A 17,475-nucleotide genomic window follows, 5' to 3' on the forward strand; every position below is an offset into this window, starting at 1 on the left:
TTTTTTTTTTTTTTTTTTTTTTGGTACCAGGGATTGAACTCGGTCAGGTCCTTGTGCTTGCAAGGCAGGCCACCGAACCGCTGAGCTAAATCCCCGGCCCAGCTTTCCATGTTTTTACAAAGCTTCCCTGGTGGTCTTGAAGTTCACCTAACACTGAAAGCAACTCTTGAAACTTTAGTACTCCTTTTCACCATCATTGTTATGGTTCTGGCTTTTACAGTTTTCTGTGGCTCCCATAACAGCTTGCCACAGATGCGGTGTCTTAAAACACCAGATATGTATGCCTCATGCTTGCTGTGGCTGCAGTCTGCACTTGTAGGGTGGGCACGGTGCACCTTCTGGAGGCTGCGGGCCCTGCCCTGTTTCTGGTGACTCCGGGTGCTTCTTGGGCTGTGAATGCATCGCTCTGGTACCTGCCTACATTTTCATAGGTCACGTCTGCTCTTTGTCCCTGCCTCTTGTCTTACAAGATACTTGCCTTGGGTTTAGGACCAGCAGAGTGGTCTCGCCAGGAAACCCATCCTTACTTGTTACATCTGCAGATACCCTTTTTCTAATAGGCAGATTCACAGCTTTCAGGTCGTGGCTTTATCCTGTTGGGGGCCACCATTCCACCTATGACATGCCCCTCTGGCTGTATTGTTCTCCGCATCTTGCCTCTAACCCCAACGCCTTCTCTAGCCTAGCCTGCATTGTGCACTCTTGTGGTGGCGTTATTGTGCATTTACTTGTGCTAGCTCTTTGCACACATCTTACCAGCTCCCCGCCCCCTACCGGGGGGTAAAAAGCCCTGCTCCTCATCCTGGAGCGCCTTCCCCTACCTGCTTCCTCTGGTGCTGCTGCTTCTCAGACTGCTGGCTGTAGGCGCCTTGCTGGGCATAGCCCTGCCCTGAGCTCCCAAGCCGTCTCCTGGCCTGGATGCCAGACCTCTTGCACAGTGGCTGCCCACCTCCCCCAGTGTGCTCTGCGAAGCTCATCCTCTTGTCCCATGACTTCTATTGCCCTTGTTTTTGTGCCTTCCCCTCCTTCCAGGGAGAGGGCTGTGAAGTCAGGGAAGCTGGTCTTGGCTGTTGCCGCTCTAGCACTTGGCACTATACCGAGTGAATGGCCACGCAGCTTAACTTGGTTAGAAAGTCGTCGCATCTTGATACTGGTTTTCCTGCCAGTACAATAATTATTTCCAATACGATTTTGTACCTGTCATCAATTGGATGGGATATATGAAATAACTGGGCAATCTGTAAGTAGACTGGCTTATTTGCTTAACCTGCAATATTTGTACATCTGTGCAAGATGATTTAAAGTGAAATATGAAGCCGGGCGTGGTGGCGCACACCTGTAATCCCAGCAGCACTCCGGAGGCTGAGGCAGGAGGATCACTGAGTTCGAGACCAGCCTGAGCTACATAGTGAGTTCCAGGTCAGTCTCAACTATATAGTGAGACCCTGTCTCAAAAAACAAAACAAAAATAATTAATTAATTAATTAATTAAAATAAATAAATAAAAAATAAAGTGAAATGTTCTGGTGTGCTAAGGTTGACATTCTTTACTGTGTTGCAGATTTTGGGATTGTAAATAGCGGAAACCAGCCTGGTTGAGCTGAAACTAAAAAGAATTTCACAAACGAGGGATGAGAAACCCTGACAGATCCTGCCTGCCTTTGTGCTGCTTGTGTCCTGTTCCTCTGCTTCATTCTGCACCTTCTCTGCTTCTGTCCGTTTTGTACATCCCAGGGTGACTGTCCTTGGTCAGTGTGGGCTGCGTGTGCACCTCTCTCAGGGCAGCTCCAGGGTGGCAGGGAGGCTGCCGAGCCCGGCTTGCCGTGGGAGTTCGAGTTCGAGGATGGACTCTGTAGAAGGCGAGCTGTTGTGAGCCGCTGGCCTGCACCCACTGCACTCTCCCTGGACCCAGTCCCCATAAGCAGAAGTGGGGCTGAGGGAGGGTGTGGCAAGCCTGCATCACAGCGAGGGGCACAGCAAGCCTCGGCGGAGCCTGGAGTCCTGATCGCTACCTACTCGTCATGCTCAAAGTGAAAGTGTGCTCCACCTTGGGTACCATCCTGGCTTTACTGACTTCCCGTGTTGCCCTTAATATTAGAATATCTCTTGAGCCGAACGATGTGAAATATCGCAGAGCAAAGTAGGTTCATGATGGTTGTTTACTCGTGGATGCTTGACAGTAGTGATCATAAATGCATTTAAGAAAATAATGTATACTTTTCTGATCTTGCTTGAGAAAAAAGTAAGACGAAATAAAATGATCTCTTTACTCTAGAGACATCTTTATATAGCTGAAATTCCTTTGTGATGGCAACAGATTACACACACAGTGGGAATAAGTTCTGGTGTTGATGGAAAACCCTTGTCGGACTGCAGCTCCAGGCTCAGCCCTCGTCCCATTCCCGCCCCGGCCCTGCTTTCCGGGTTCTGTAGTTCCCCGCAGGCCGCACATCCCAGCTTCCCTGCCCTTGTGACTGTATTCCTCTCTCCGGTGGAGCTGGAAAATCAGAGGAGGCCCAGGTGAGCTGGACCAGATCCTCAGCGTGAGGACAAGCCTCTAGACCTGCAGCCAGACTTTGGTGTTTTCAGGGAGCCTCACAGCAGCCACAATTATCCATATACATTTTAAATGATTCCTTTGCCTTTGGGTTTTTTTTTTTTTGAAAGGAGCTTCTGTCAGGGTGTAGGCAAGAATAGCCATGTCGGTGTGGCAGTGTGGGACAGGGCTCAGAACGTTCAGGGACAGGTTAACACAGAATTAGCACGTGTAAAACATCGAACTGTTACCTGAATTCTTAAACTCTTGTATTAGCTTGCGACAAGGAATCAGCTTCAGTACATTGTACATTTTCCTGGTGACTTTTAAAGGGCTTTTAAAAGACAGCTTGTGGATGAAAACTCATACATAATTTGTGCAAGCTGTAGTTCGCTAACCCAGCAGTGTAGGGTTCAGAGTGAGAATGGATATAGAGAATTCAGAGCCATTCAGGATGCAAGGAAATAAATTTGGTCTTCTTACCAATAAAGATCTTATACATGACATTAACATGATTTGAGAGTGAGAGATGAAATTGGATTAGTATGTTGCTTTCCAGCTAGTTCATTGACAATAGTTCTCAAGTGTTTCTCTGAGGTCCGTTAGAATGGCTCTGGCTGAATTGAGCCAGAGCTGACACGGCCTCTGTGGAATACTCATTTGCTTGTTTATACTCTGTCTCTTTCTAAATAGATTTGAGGACTCTGGCTTTATAGAATCAGAAACCTGTAATTACTTGTGCATCACTATTAAGTTTCTGGAAGTGATTTGAATTTCACTACAGCTGAAGTGTGCTTTACAACCCGTGCCTTTGATAGGGTGTTTTAGTGGGCAGATCTTCATGGTCATTCTTGTCCTACCTTAGTGCATCTAAGTGTCATGCTTAAAACTTAAAATCTGCAAATAAGTGGGCTCATTCATCTCTTTCTTCTAAGGTACAATGGAGCTTTACCTAGTGGAGACAGAGGACGGAGGAAAAGCCGGTTTGCTCTCCATAAGCGTCCCAAGGCAAATGGCGTCAAACCTAGCACTGTCCACGTGATATCCACACCCCAGGCGTCCAAGGTAGGTGGATCTGGCCAGCTTGGGCGGGCCACGGCAAACAGCAGCTCCCAGTGACTCCTGATGGGCTGCTCTCTTTTCTGGAGGACCACTTTCATGTTGATGGAGCTTTTCGACCTTCCCAGCCTAGATGCCTGTTGTGCAGGGCTCTGTTGTGCGTGGTGGCCTCTTCAGAAGCACCCCTGGCCTGATGCCAGAGCCCTTCCCTCTCTCTGCTCTCCATGGTGATTAACACCACACAGTATCTCAGATGCTGCAGCCTGTGTCAGGGAAGGGGTGGGCTAATGTCTCTCCTGTTAAGATCCAGGGTGTTAGCACACAAAGCTGTTAGCAGATTTATCAAGGTGCAGTAGTTACAGTTAAAGATACAAGATGTTCTTTGTCATGAAGAGATTTTATGTTACATCTTGGTATAAACTTCACAGAGATTTGTCATTTCTGTTAACCCAATTCAATAGGTATTTACATACAACATACATATTCATGGGAGTGAATATATGTGACAGTTAGAAAGGGGAGAAGCAAACAGAGCCAACTGATTTAAGAAGCCCACTGTATCTGTTAATTTTCATATGCTTAAAGTGAGTAAAATACCTTTATTATTTCTTTCTGATATGTAAGTGTGGAGAAGATCCAAGTTTTCATTCTGATTGGTATAGTTTACATACTACACTTAAGACAGTTTTTATTTCAGTCAAATAAATTCTTTAATGTGTAATACAGTTTCCTTTTTCTATGAAATAATTACAAATGAATGTAATGTTTCATGTGAGGCAGGGTGTACATGTTTAGCACCACAGAGTTCGGGCAGTCTGGAATAGTCAGCCTTGATTCCCTTTTCTACTGGCTTTAGGGAGAAAAGTGGCTCTGGAAAGCAGCGTGGTACTCTCAAACTGCTTTCACAGGCAGGCTCTTCTCTGAAGGGCCCCCGTTACTCCACAGTGGGGTCAGAGAACGACGGTGTCTACGTCAGTTAAAAGATCGGCCTGTGGTATTGAGGGCAGGAGTAGGTAAGAAAGTACCAAGGGAAAAGGGAGAGACGATTAATACTTTTTGGACCGTTTGGCTAGAAAATAAAAATAAACTAACATTTATAGAGTGGAAAGGGCATTTTTTTAAAAAAAGGAAAACAAAGGAAACCCAGCTATACAAAAGTGCTAAGGATAAAAAATAGCAACAAAATCCTGAAAGGTCAAGAAAATTTTATAGTTCCAAAATGTTTGGTGAAGAAGGAAACCATGACATGATTTTTAAGCATGCTATGGCCACCAGAATTATTAAGATATTTAGACATAGTCATTCCAGTGTTGTCTCTTCACTGATGTCTATCTTCCTTTTCTTTCTTTGGGTCTGTGTCTTTATAGTTCCTTTTTTAAAATCATAGGACGGCCGGCACTTGAACGTTAAAGGAATCTGGTTACATGACTCAACCATCACTTTGTAATGGAATATAAAAGTCTGCGACCTTGGAGATCAGCAGTTCTTGTCCCTTCTGTACGTTCCAGTCCTCCCATTGTGGCCTTTCGTGTTTCACCTTTATATCTCGATTTTACTGCAAGCTGTTTAGATTATTCAGCGTTTCTGTTAGTTGTCTGTCTATTTAAACACGTTGCCCATAGTACTAAGAGTAGGTGAAATTGAGCTTTGGTCCTGACCCGTTTCTTTTGTAAAAATATGGGACAAATATATCCCCAGGGCCTCCTGTTAGTCATTTGTCAACTGAGTAAATGGACTCTAGGCAAGAGCCATGTTGACTCAGATGATAGATAAAATTTTAAGCAACAGAAATGCTGGCTTAAAAAATAAAAATGGAAAAATCATCACAGTATAGGACTGGTAGGAAATGGTTGAGTAACCAAGCTTCGTGACAGAAGAAAGCTAGAGTATCAGCAGGCCAGAATGTCCATATTCCTTCAAAGGCGCTGTGGAATGACTTAACCCCAGCCCCTCCCATCTCTCCTAAAGGGAGAGATGAATCTGATAGGCAGAGCCAGAGTCTCCCATCCCTGGCCAAGGAAGATGGGTAGAAGATGGGTGGGCTGGTCACCGACTGGTGCTGTTCTGACCTTACTTACCTTTCTGTGTCTACCTGAAGGGTCTGTGAAGTGTGGAGTAACAGACTGGGCAGTGAAGAGCTAATTGACCTACCTCTTCTGCCCTACGTGAACCTAGAGCCTTAGCCCGCCCTTTGCCTGGTCCCTCGCAAGCTGGTGTCTGTAGCTGGCTTTGTCCCGCCATTCCTGCCCATCAGTTGGCCCTGTTGCCCCTTCTGCTCTGGAGTCGCATTCCGTTATGAATGAGTCCTTTGTGTATTTAACAGACTGATTGCAAACATGCTTGTTTGACGGGAGCTGTAAAAGTGAGCCCTGGGAGGGAGGATGGGTGAGAATTTGAGCACTGTCCCTTTTGGTTGGGGTTTCTTCCCTGTCCCCTGCGATGCCACAGAACAAGGGCACCCCTTTGCTGGAGGTAGTAGCAGCAAGGAAAGAAGACCTGGGAGTCTCCATGCTTGCCAGTGTCCATGCTTGGGCAGATGAAAGTGGCCAGCTTGTGCTCCTGTCGTGTGATCTCTATTTGTATCACTTTTATTTGTGCAAATATTTGCTCTTAGAATAACACAAGGATTTCTCTGTCTAATGTGCTTTTAAAAGAATCCAAAGTCCTGTTGTACTTTTGGCAGGTCTGTTACACAGGCAGAGGGCCTAGTTATTTATTCACCCATTCATGTAGTCAACACCTTCCACGGTCACTTGTCCATCACCTTCCCCGGCCAGGCAGCACGCCGGGTGCTGGGGAGATTTCAGTGAGCTGGGCCGCGGCTCGTTGCCCAGCACGGAGGCAGACGGGAGGCTTGAGTGAGCACCTGTGTCACGGTGCGTGTGGAGAGGGCGTGCAGAGTGTAGTGGGAGATGGAGGATCCAGTGCCGTGTGTGAGATGTGCTGAGGGGAGGAAGGCTGGCAGCCCGGCCTGGCTGGAGGGTTTGGGGGAACACGGCGTGTTGTGATATGAGGAGAATTCACTTAATGTATGCGTGCTCCTTTAGGCTTCTGTGGTGTGGCAACTGCTCTGCTGTTGCTGCAGCAGAGTAGGCTGACTGGGGTGCTCGTGCCCATGGTGCCTGAGCCTCCTCGCAGGGGAATACGGACTTGGTGGCGTGTGGCTTAAATTTAGCAACATCGCTGTGGAAAACTCTTCATCATGGCCTTCCCGCCTGAGATGATGCTCTGTAGAAAATCTCCTTTTCTGGGTGTGTTTTACTTTCAAAAAGTAACTGCAAATCCCATTGTTCCAGTTAGCTGAAGTCGTAATGGAGCGTATCAGTGACTGTAAATGACAGTGCAGCGGAGACCGGGGCTGCCGCACGTGCTTGCCGTGACCGAGGCTGCTCCTCAGCCGGCCTCAGTCCTCTCTGTGTGGCCCTCACAAAGTCTCCAAGCCTGGGTGCTTTGTAAAGCACAGGAGTGTATTGAGCTTGCGGTTTGGGAGTTGCAAGTTCTGAGCAGCAGGGCACCCACGTCCTGTGAGTGTGGCGGCGTGGGAGGAGCCAAAAGTCTCCCTGCTCTGTTGGGCCTCAGTCCTGGAAACACCCAGTGTGTCCCCTGCTCTACAGGGAAGGGCGTCCCTGTGCAGCTTGGGGGAGGGCGGAGCTTCCTGTCTCCCAACTTTGTACTTGCTGCTGCTTTTAAGTAGAGGAGCTTTAAATAGTTTTTACTGGGGCTTCTTTCTTAGTTTTTGCACTATAATACTTGGGTCAGTCGTGTATGATATTGATATTTTTAAGTTTAACAATTAATTTAATAAGGTAAATTACTCTAAATTTTAATTAGTTTCATGAAGTATTTTGTTAAAAGTGTTTGGATAAGACTTATCTTTTTTAGATGTAACTGTGAGTATTTTGAATCTTTGAGAGAAGAAAAAAACAATAACAATATTAAACTACAGTCCAGAATATCTTTTTATACCATGCAGTATACAAACCTAGAACAATTTATGTTTCTACAGTGAGAAACAACTTGGTTATTTCAATAAAAATATAAACATGAATCAATTTCCAAAAACTGAAATAACTTTCAGGGCTTTTTTGTCGGTATTTGATAAAGCAAAGTAAAAAGCCTTTGTGAAGGACCAATATACAATACAGTTTAAAGCATAAAGTATTTACTAGGACTTCAAATTACAGTTTTTATAGGACTCTAATACAACAGTTCAGATTTGTGATTGTTGTAAAACCTGTATTTACTGAGATGAAAAGCACTTTTTAGAAAACTTATAAATCAGGCCAGTAAAATTTCAGCTGCCATCGATAGAGCTCCAACCATTTCACATAGAAGTATTTTAATAATTTACTGAAAATGCATTATTTAAGAGTTTTAAGATAGGATGATGGCTTTTGTTGATTTCATAGAGCTGAAAGGAACATCTGATGTAAAGCTTTGTCATACTTAAGAAAAATTATTAATGAAAAATATTTCCTAAAAACCTTATGAATTTTACACGGATAGTCCACGTATGGTGCAGGAGAGGAAACTTCTTTTAGCAAAAGTCCTCTGGAAGCTGCTTCTGGGTGTTTTTGTTTGATACCGTCTCACTTGTACTTTATTATCTCTGGGTGATTGAAAAATAAAATCAAGTAAGTCACTTAACCTTTGTTCTTGAAAATTTTCATTACCTAACATCAAATAAATACCAGAGAATTACATTACATCTGTTAAGAACTTGGAGTTGCAATGATGATGTTTCTGAGCCCTGATGAGCAGCATGCAGTGGTGCTTTCGTGGAATCGGTTTGGTAATTGGATAAATACTGGAATATTCGTGTTAGCAGAAATTGGGGGGCTGAGGATTTGGGTTTGGTACATGATACCTTTACTATGGTCGAGTTGTTTTTTGTTTTTCTATTGTTAACATGGACATATTTGACAGAATTTGGTGATAGAACATAGAAAGCCAAATAAAGGAAATATAATCAGAACAGGTGAGAGGAACTAAAAAAAATCAGAAATGAAACAAAATATTACTTCCAAGAGAAAAACTACTGAATTAGCCAACAAATTACATGAATATGCATTTATATAATGACAAAGGTGATGAATGCAATTAATGTTTAATGACATTCTTTGAATGTATGAAGTCTTAGAACTTGGCCCGTTGCTGTTTTCAAAGCGGCATGGATTGAAAGTGAAAACCTTGGGTCCAATAAAGTGATTTTCTTGGCTTCGATGCTAGCCTGTATGGTGACTGTAAAAATCCTAGTATCAGAGCTAGAAGGATTGAATATAGTTGAAACTAATTCAGCAGAAGAGCAGATTGTGTTGAATTGTTCATGTGGGCACATTATGACCCCAGGGCCCTAACAAAGGAGGAGAAGACTGGAGGGAGAGGAGAGCTGGGTAGGCCAGGCTCACAGGTCAAGGAAGGGACCTGCGCCTGGGTGTGCAGGTGGCCTTCAGAAGCTGAGGACAACCTAGCCAAGCCAGCAAGCCTGACTGTCCCTGAAGAAAGCTTCTGTCCTGCAGTTTATGAAGGGGTGGGACCTGGAACCTCCCTGGTGATGCCTTGATCTCGGCTTTGCAGAGCTGCAGCAGAGAAAGCAGCCAAGTCTGCTTTGCAGGATCTTTGTCTAGCTGCTCAGTTTTGTGATAATTTGTTATAGTAACAAGAGAACACTTATATACTATTATGGGAAATTAAATGTAAAACATCTTGTATTTCTGAGCAGGTCCTAGTATTGCAGTGGAGGAAAAGAAAGAACAAGAAAGGGATTAAAGAATTCAGAAGCCAGTGAAGGTTTTCCTTTTGTTGTTTTTTGTCTGTCTGTCTGTTTTCGATCCAGAATGTTAGAGCAGGACAGCTTGACCCTGTCACTCAGCGACTTAACGATCAGTGTGATCAGCAGCATGCACAGTATATATAGGAATCATAATTTTATTAGTTGGAAAAATCATTTCATTTACATTGTCCTTAAAGCAGAGTTTTATTAATGACTTGTGTTTAACATGTCAGGGTGGATGAATGCTTGTGTTTATCATTATACTTTTACTGAAACTGGTTTGGACTGTGAACCTGATTCAGGAACCCATCTTTTTATGGAAGAAGAGAGGATTTTTCTGTACTTTGTAAAAACAGACATCGAAGTGGACAGTGACTTATCCACACTGACTTCTTGTTTTGCAAATGAGAGTAAAGAAGAGCTGGGTGCGTGGTGAGTGCCCCAGGTCCCAGAGCTGGGTATATCTGCCTCAGAGCTGCTCTGTGGGCCTCTCTACCTCCCAGGAGTGGCACCTGAGGAATCCCTTTTCCAAACTTGCACTGCTGTAGTGAGAATTAGATGATTTTTGCCAGTAAAAATGAAGTGATTTTATAGATGAAGCTTAGTGGCGCTGTTCTCAAGCCAGGTGCTCTGCAGAGAGCCTTCTCTACGAAAGAGCTTTGATGGAGCTGGAATTAGCTGGCTTGCTCGTAGTGCCGCCTGTGACAGCGTGTGAAGCTGGAAGACACTGATGGCTTCCAGTGGCCGGCACCCTTGTTACACCTTTTGCCTCAGAGTACGTGGTTATCTTGTCTGCTTGAGGAAGTGCTGGAGCTCCTGTGAAATCTTGCTTGCTGGTGGCTGATTCGTGGAGAGCTTGGAAGCACTTGGTTGATTGCAGCCGTGTGCTAGGTAAAGCCCAGATGAGTAACTTCCAGAGCTCGTGGTTGTCTTACAGTTAGAGGAGCTGGTTTGGGACCTCTCGGGGTTACTCACTGGTGCTTCGCACACTTGCCCAGTTCTGTGGCCAGGTGAGAGCCCCCGGGGCTGTCTGCTCTCCTGCTCTAGTCCTCTGTTGGCCATGTTGTCCCTCCCCCATGCCTTGGCTCTTGATGTTATGGCTTAGGATACGGGTGGCGAACCTATGGCACGTGTTGTTTTTCTTTCAAAACAAAATGTTAATGTAGGAGTTGTTTTTTTCTAAATTAAAACTTCAGAATTCAGAATTCATTGCAGTGTTGACACTTTGAGATAAATAAATGGGTTTCGAGTTGTAGTTTGGGCACTCGTCTTTGAAAGGTTCGCCATCACCAGCCTCGGATGTGGTCTGTGTATTCCAACCAGACTGCTCCCAGCCTTTCGGCATGTCCTTATGTCACTCCTTCAGCAGTCTGCCTTCGTTTCAGCCTCAGCATACAGTGTCTTTTGTGTGGCCCCTCAAGTGCACTGATACTGTGAGAGTCTGTAGCTGGCTTCTTTTGTTAGCCTGGACAGCAGGCTCCTGGAATCCAGGGTCGTCTTGTCTTTTGGCACTGCTACCAAGCACCACTGGCTGAGGGAGTGAATGTAGGGTCACCCGTTGTAGGTGTGAGCTGGGTCAGCAGTGGCTCTGATGGCCGCACAGTGATCTCTGCCTGGTGAGGCGAGGGAAACCCTAACAATTTACCTCATGTGCCTGCCACATGGTAGTGATTAGCACTAGCTAATATTTGCCATAGTTCTCCTGGAACGTATTATGTCAGATAGGCTCAGGATACAGTGAAACCTGACATCCATCCTTACTTGCTAGCTGCTTTAATTTTCTAAAAACGTTAGCTAAAATACAGTGGTAGATTAAACATTAAGGCTACTTCTTTTTGATTTGACTAGAGATTCCCTCTTTAGGTTTTATAATTTAAATTTGTCATCGTCTTTAGAGCACAGCAGTGAAGCCTTACTTGTGAATAGTTTCTGAATCTCTGATCCCACTAACTTTGAAATCAGAGTTTTTCCTGGCTGGAAAATGTGTTTGCTGTTGGAACACTGTGAGACGGGGAATTAGGTAAACACGAAGCTGGCCCACCCCATGCTAGCTCCTCATGCCTCCTCTGCCCAGCAGCACTGGTCTCACTCCTTGCCTTTTGGATGAACAAGTGGTTCTGTACTTTTTTCTAAGTAGAGTTGGAACTTTGTTTCACAGGAATACTTAGATGTTTCAGAAAATTGTTTTAAATTCTGTAGTACCCAGTTGAAATTGTTAACATAAATATCAGCGATCTTTTGCACATTATTTTAAAAAGTTACTTTGTATTATAAATCCATAAACATCATAATTTTAAACTTTAAGTAACATTGATATTTAAGTCTTAAAAGCTACTAGAGCTACTAGAACTAGTGTTGTACTTGGTTCCTTAAAAGACAGGTGAGTAGGATTTCTGGCAAACAGATCTCAGCCAGTATGCAGCATGTAGGTATGTGTATATGTGTATGTATGTATATATTTGTGCTGTAGTGAATATTGAACCCAGAGCCTTGCACATGCTGGTCAAGGACTATTGCCAGTGAGCTACATCCCCCAGGCCTAGTATTTATAAACCCTGAGTGCAGTTTAATAGATTTTCATAAAGTGAACACAGACACCTACATAGTACCCAGATCGAGAAACAGAATGTGAATGCTGTCTGCCTCCTTGTTTTCTTACTAGCACATTTGCAGCACATAATGTTTCCATTCCTATGTGGAGTTGGTGCACGTACATAACACATTCCTTTTTTCATCCCCTTTCCCTGCCTCCTCTCCCATTTCCTCCATCTTTTGATCCCTTTCCCATTAGAGAAAGATCTACCTCCCTTCTTTATCTTATATATTATTTTGCTCTTTATTCATAATTCTCCTGTAAGAGAACACATGTGATATTTAAGCCGTGTGTCTGATTTTTTTCACGTAATGTTATGTGGTCTTAAGGTGCATCCATTTTCCTATAAATGACTCGTTTATCTTTCTTTGTGGCAGAGAAGTACTCTATTGTGTGTAACTATCACATTTTCTTAATACATTCGCCTGCTGATGGACATATAGGCTATTTCCAAGATTTAGCTATTATGAATTGTGCTGCTATAAACATGGGTATCCATGTATCACTGTAATATGATGCTTTTAACTCTTTCAGCAAAATTCCTAGAAGGCTAATAGCTGGGTCAGATGGAATTTGAGTTGTAGTTTTTTGAACAGTGTCCATATTGGTTTCCATAGTTGGTTGTACTAACTGACATGCTCACCAACAATATGGAAGGGCTCCTTTTTTCCTTACCAGTGATTATATTTTTCAGCACCTGAGTGGAAACGGCATTGCCTGTGAAGGTTCCGGAGGAAGCCAGGGTACGTCGTTTCCTGACACCTATCAATTCTCAGCATGTTCATCAGTGGGTTTACTCGTGTATCCCCTCCCACTGTTGTTGAGGACCTGCTACCGGCCAGATACCTCACTCTCACTGTTGGGAAAACATTTTCCACATGCTAAGATTTAAGGTTTTATGAGCCACGTACAGTTTCTGCAGCTCCTCCTCTTTCTGCAGCAGCTCCTCCAAATCATTCTTCACTCGCAGATCATGTTAAACCAGACAAGGGCTTGATAGGCTCTCAGGGCCATTCTTTCTGCCATTTTTTGTTCTGTATCTTTACAGAGTAGAAGTTGTGTATTTCAGTAAGTTGCCTGTTTGAAGCAATCAGCTGTGGCCTCCCCACAGTTGAAATGTCTTCTTCTGTGTGAACTGTCATTGCCCCACGCGCACACGGAACCCTCCATGGGAAGCCCATGTGTGGCTGGCCGGTGTGCTGAGAAGTCACCAGGAGAGTGGACAGCAGAGGCAGAAATTGTGCTGCGGGTGCCGCCAAGTGGGTACCCCGTGCAGGGGAACTGGAGGTGGCTGCCGTCTCTTCGCCTGCTTCCTGCACTTGGGATGGGGTGGGGACAACGTGGCCTCCTCTTGCAGTGACTTCCCTCTGTCGTCTTCAACACCTGCCAACCCAACTGTAATTCTGACGGCTCTCCCGCTTGAACGCCGATACCAAATCCATCTTTAAAGAAGTTTTGATGCTAATTGCTACCTTTGTTTTTGTTTTAATGATGTTAACGTTTTAGTTTTTGTTTGACAGGAAGGTTTCTTTTTATGGATTTTTGAAAAATTGAATTGAACTTTTAGCATGAATTCACTAAACTTTCTTCCACTTAGTCTTTTATCTCATTGATGCATTTCTAGTTTATGTTCCTTATTTTGCATCCTTCTCTAAAATGGGTCATGGACAGTGGTAAAGGAGGAAAAGATTCCTGGGAAGTTTTGGTGCATTGTTCCTCATTGAAGGCTGCAGACTTCTCAGCCTCAGCGCTGTTGACAGTTTGGGCTGGATAGAGCTCCACTGTGGGTGGGAATGCAGTGCATTGTAAAATGCTTAGCAGGGTCTGTGGCCTCTAACCAACTAGATGCCCACAGCACCCCTTGTTCCGCATGGTAGTTGGGGGTCTGTGCAGTTGGGGACACAGATTTCAGTGAAATCTTCAGCTGTGGTTCGTGTAGAATCCAGTTAATGGTTCAGGCCCTGGACTCAAGGCCAGGGTTGAAGTTCCAGACCTCCTTCGGCCACGTGACCACCATTCTGATCCACAGACTTCTCCTGTCAAAGCGGTGGAAACATAACATTACTCAACTCTTAGTGTGGAATAAGTGAATTAATGCATGTAAACCTTGGCCCTGAGAATAGCTCCTGGCACGTTGTGCATGCTCAGTAAGTGCTAGCCACAGTTTCTGTTACCACCTATACCAGTATCGGACATGATATTACACCTTGGTTGCTTTTTTTTTCACATCATAGGATGAAGCCTAAGGGGAAATCACAAGTGGGAGAATTTCTTAGCAAATTGATTTTCATTTTGGAAAGATGCCTTGCCACGTCCTCTGGCAGGCAGCGTGGCTCAGTGAATGGATATGAGTCCTCTGACATGTTCCTCTTCCTGCGGAATTCGGTGCTGCTCCGCAGAAGATGTCGTTTGACGTTAGGCGTTGGGGAAGAAAGGGGGCTGCTTTACACATGGCCTCCGGTAGGGGATTCTCCGTTTTTCGGTTTCGGTGTAGAAAGCATGGCCTCGGTTCTCCGGGCCTCCGTTGTGCCAGTGCATTCAAGACCTGCATCTCCAGCCTGGAATAGGGGTCCTGAGAAGCCTGCGGGTGGCTGGAGAGTGGGCTGTTGGGACTGCTGGCCCTCTCTACAGCCTGTTTGGCGGATGTGCCCTCCACCCCGAGTTCAGCCTGGTACCTGATGTGACAAGGGTAAATTTGTTTTGCAACAACTTTGGCTGCGGCAGTGGTTGCTAATTACATGGAATCTTTTTTTAAAGCAGAGTTGAGTGGAGGGAAAGCAGAAGGAACAGCAGAAGTTATATGAAGGGGGAAAGGGTTCTCTACATCTAAGGATGGAAAAGAAACTGAACAGCTACCGGTCACATGTGTCAAGACAGACTTGAAGTACTTTAAATCAGCAAAATCGTCTCTGATGCTACTGTATTGCGGTCTTCAGTTTGCAGGTTAAAAAAATCTATAGGAACTCACTGCAAATAGGTTCACGACAGGTGCTCTTTAAAATCTTACCACTCTTCTTAAAGACTGCGCTTGCAGTAGAACCACTAGCATTTTCGTGCAGAAGCGTGCATTAAGCTGTGGGCTCTTAGAAGGGACTCGGCTCACTCTTCTGCTCACTAACTACAGTTGTCTCTTGGAGTCTGGGGGTCAAATCTGGGCGCGCTGCAGGTGCTAGAACCCACAGTGCCGAGTCCCTGGCAGACACAGCAGGACACGGCATGGAGCCGGCGCACCTCTGTACATGTGCTTCTCGGGTCTCTGCATCACGTCGATAACTAATGCAAAGCCGTGGTTGTGAACGCGCTCTACCTGCATGTGGGTTCGGGGTGGTGCTTGGCATATGGCAAACCAAGTTTTGATTTTGAAACTTTCTGAAAATTTTGTTTTGTTTTGTTTTGAAACAAGGTTTGCCTGTTTTAGCCCAGGCTGGTCTTGAACTCAGGATCTTCCTGACTCAGCCTCACATGGCATGTGTATCCCACCATGCCCAGCTGAATTTGTTATTTTGTTGTTGAGTGTTTCTGATTGAATCCACAGGTATAGAAGGTGGGCTGTATATGATTTGCTCCTGGCTTTTTTGACTCTCTCTTCTCCATGTTTACAGGATGTTGTTTAAGAAAGATTCTGTGCTTGTTTCTCCCAGTGTGAAAAGTGAGACCCAGAGTTTCAAGACCTTTCTAGGATTGCTTGGCTGTTTGAGCCTCAGGCTCTTATCTGGTTAAAATTGTTGCTGTTGTTGGGGTCTTGACTTGGGTTTAGAGGTTCCTGAAAGTCATTTTGCCACCCCTTGTGCTGAGCAGCAGTGATTCCTAAACTTTGTGGGCCCATGTGTGGCACTTAGGATGCACCTGAGTGGTGGGGATCTTCATTGCCTGGCACAAGGGCGCTGCCTGTGAGCACAGTTTACTTCCAGGCCGGCTCAGCCTTTGCCAGCGTGTCTGTGCCTGTCTTCCTGCTGGGCGGAGCTCCTGTTCTGGCTGCGGCATCTGATTCTGCTCTCCTTTCTGACCTTTGACCGCTGTCCTCTCTGCCTTTGGCCACAGCCCCAGTTCGGCTTCACCATCGAAGGAGGAAACCACGCAGCATCCTTACCGTTTCCTCTCCTTCACCTCCTGTTCGCAGACTCTGCACTGTCTGCTTCCACTCTGAGCGGGACCCCAGCTGTCCATATGGTGGTGGACATGGGTCGGTGGATGGACAGACGGATGAGCCCAGCCGTCCATACCTGTGGTGGACATGGGTCGGTGGATGGACAGACGGATGAGCCCAGCCGTCCATACCTGTGGTGGACATGGGTCGGTGGATGGACAGACGGATGAGCCCAGCCGTCCATACCTGTGGTGGACATGGGTCGGTGGATGGACAGACGGATGAGCCGTAACAGTTTCTCTTTTGCTACAGGCCAGGGAGTAGTTGCGTGTCTCAGTCCAACACGACTCTCAAATGCTAATGGTGCTTTAAAGGCACCTGGAGCTCTCCTTCACCTGCCTGTGTGTCTGTGCAGTGCCATCCCCTCAGTGGCAGAACCCTTGCCCAGTTCTTCCTCGGGCACCAGGGCAGGCCCAGCTGAGGGAGAGGCACATGGTCATTGATTGAATGGCCTCTGCACTTCCTGGCCTCCTTCCTCCCCTCGCACCCTGCTTCTCTGCTTCAGAAATCACTGCGTGGGTATCTGCAAGGAGTTTGCGTGATTCAGATTCATCCTTTGTGTAGGTGAAAATCAGGACCAAGTATAATCCTGTGGTTAGACTTGAGGAGCCAGCTCTGTGGAATTAAACTATCCCTTCCCCACGACCCCAATGAACATACCAAACGCGCTTCCCACTGGTGGGGATTGGATGAACTGGATGCTCATTAATTGAATGCTTTCCCTCGACACATGTTTCTATGGCTTTTCAAAATATTTTAGGTGTTGGTACAGATAAAAGAATGCGTACAAACATGAGGAAAATAAGACTAGTAAATAAGCGCTCTCTCCTTGTTCTTTTAACCATCCTCATGAAAAATATGCTCCTGAAAGTCCCCGAGCTGTGGTTTTGGCATGGTCTGCTTGTCTAACGGTGCATGTTTGTGTTTGCTTGGTAGGGCCGAGGGTGTGGAGTGACTCAAACTGGAGCCCTGGGGGAGAGCTGGTCTTCCTGGCCCCATTTCTTTATTTGGGGGGGCTCCCATTGGTCTGAGGCCAATGCAGGTTTTACCAGATCTGTTTACTACCATGGTCCTTAGGCCAGGTGGGCACCACAGTGCCATAGAAAAGGCTTGCTGTGTGACAGGCCAGGTGGCAGCCCAGCCGGAGGGGCTTGAGGCAGCAGATCCCTCCTGCTCCTGTCGGAAGAAGCACTCCTGCCTCTGCTCCCGTCACGCTGGACTGTGTCTTGGCTGTTCAGATAGGAGTCCGATGTCACCGCACCTTCTCTGCCCAGTGGCTCTGCCATCCTCAGGATACCAGCGGAACCTCTGTCTCCTTGGCTGCAGGTGGCAGCGGTGCCATCAGCAGACTGGATTTAGGTGTTTCC

General features: G+C 45.7%; 1 protein-coding gene across 2 annotated transcripts in view; it reads left to right on the top strand.

Moving 5' to 3' along the window:
• Peli2 (pellino E3 ubiquitin protein ligase family member 2) overlaps positions 1-17,475 on the top strand; it is a 123,302-nt gene that overhangs the window by 33,633 nt on the left and 72,194 nt on the right. Inside the window, exon 2 of one of the 2 annotated variants that reach the window (XM_033766895.1) lies at positions 3,472-3,601. In XM_033766895.1, the coding sequence (XP_033622786.1) occupies positions 3,472-3,601 (130 nt within the window). Of the gene's footprint in view, positions 1-3,471; positions 3,602-17,475 lie in introns of those variants that run through there. The other variant, XM_033766896.1, reaches the window with a different exon arrangement.

The sequence above is a fragment of the Fukomys damarensis genome, unplaced genomic scaffold (assembly GCF_012274545.1).
Source record: "Fukomys damarensis isolate Sample0158 unplaced genomic scaffold, DMR_v1.0_HiC HiC_scaffold_21, whole genome shotgun sequence".
Lineage (NCBI taxonomy): Eukaryota > Metazoa > Chordata > Mammalia > Rodentia > Bathyergidae > Fukomys > Fukomys damarensis.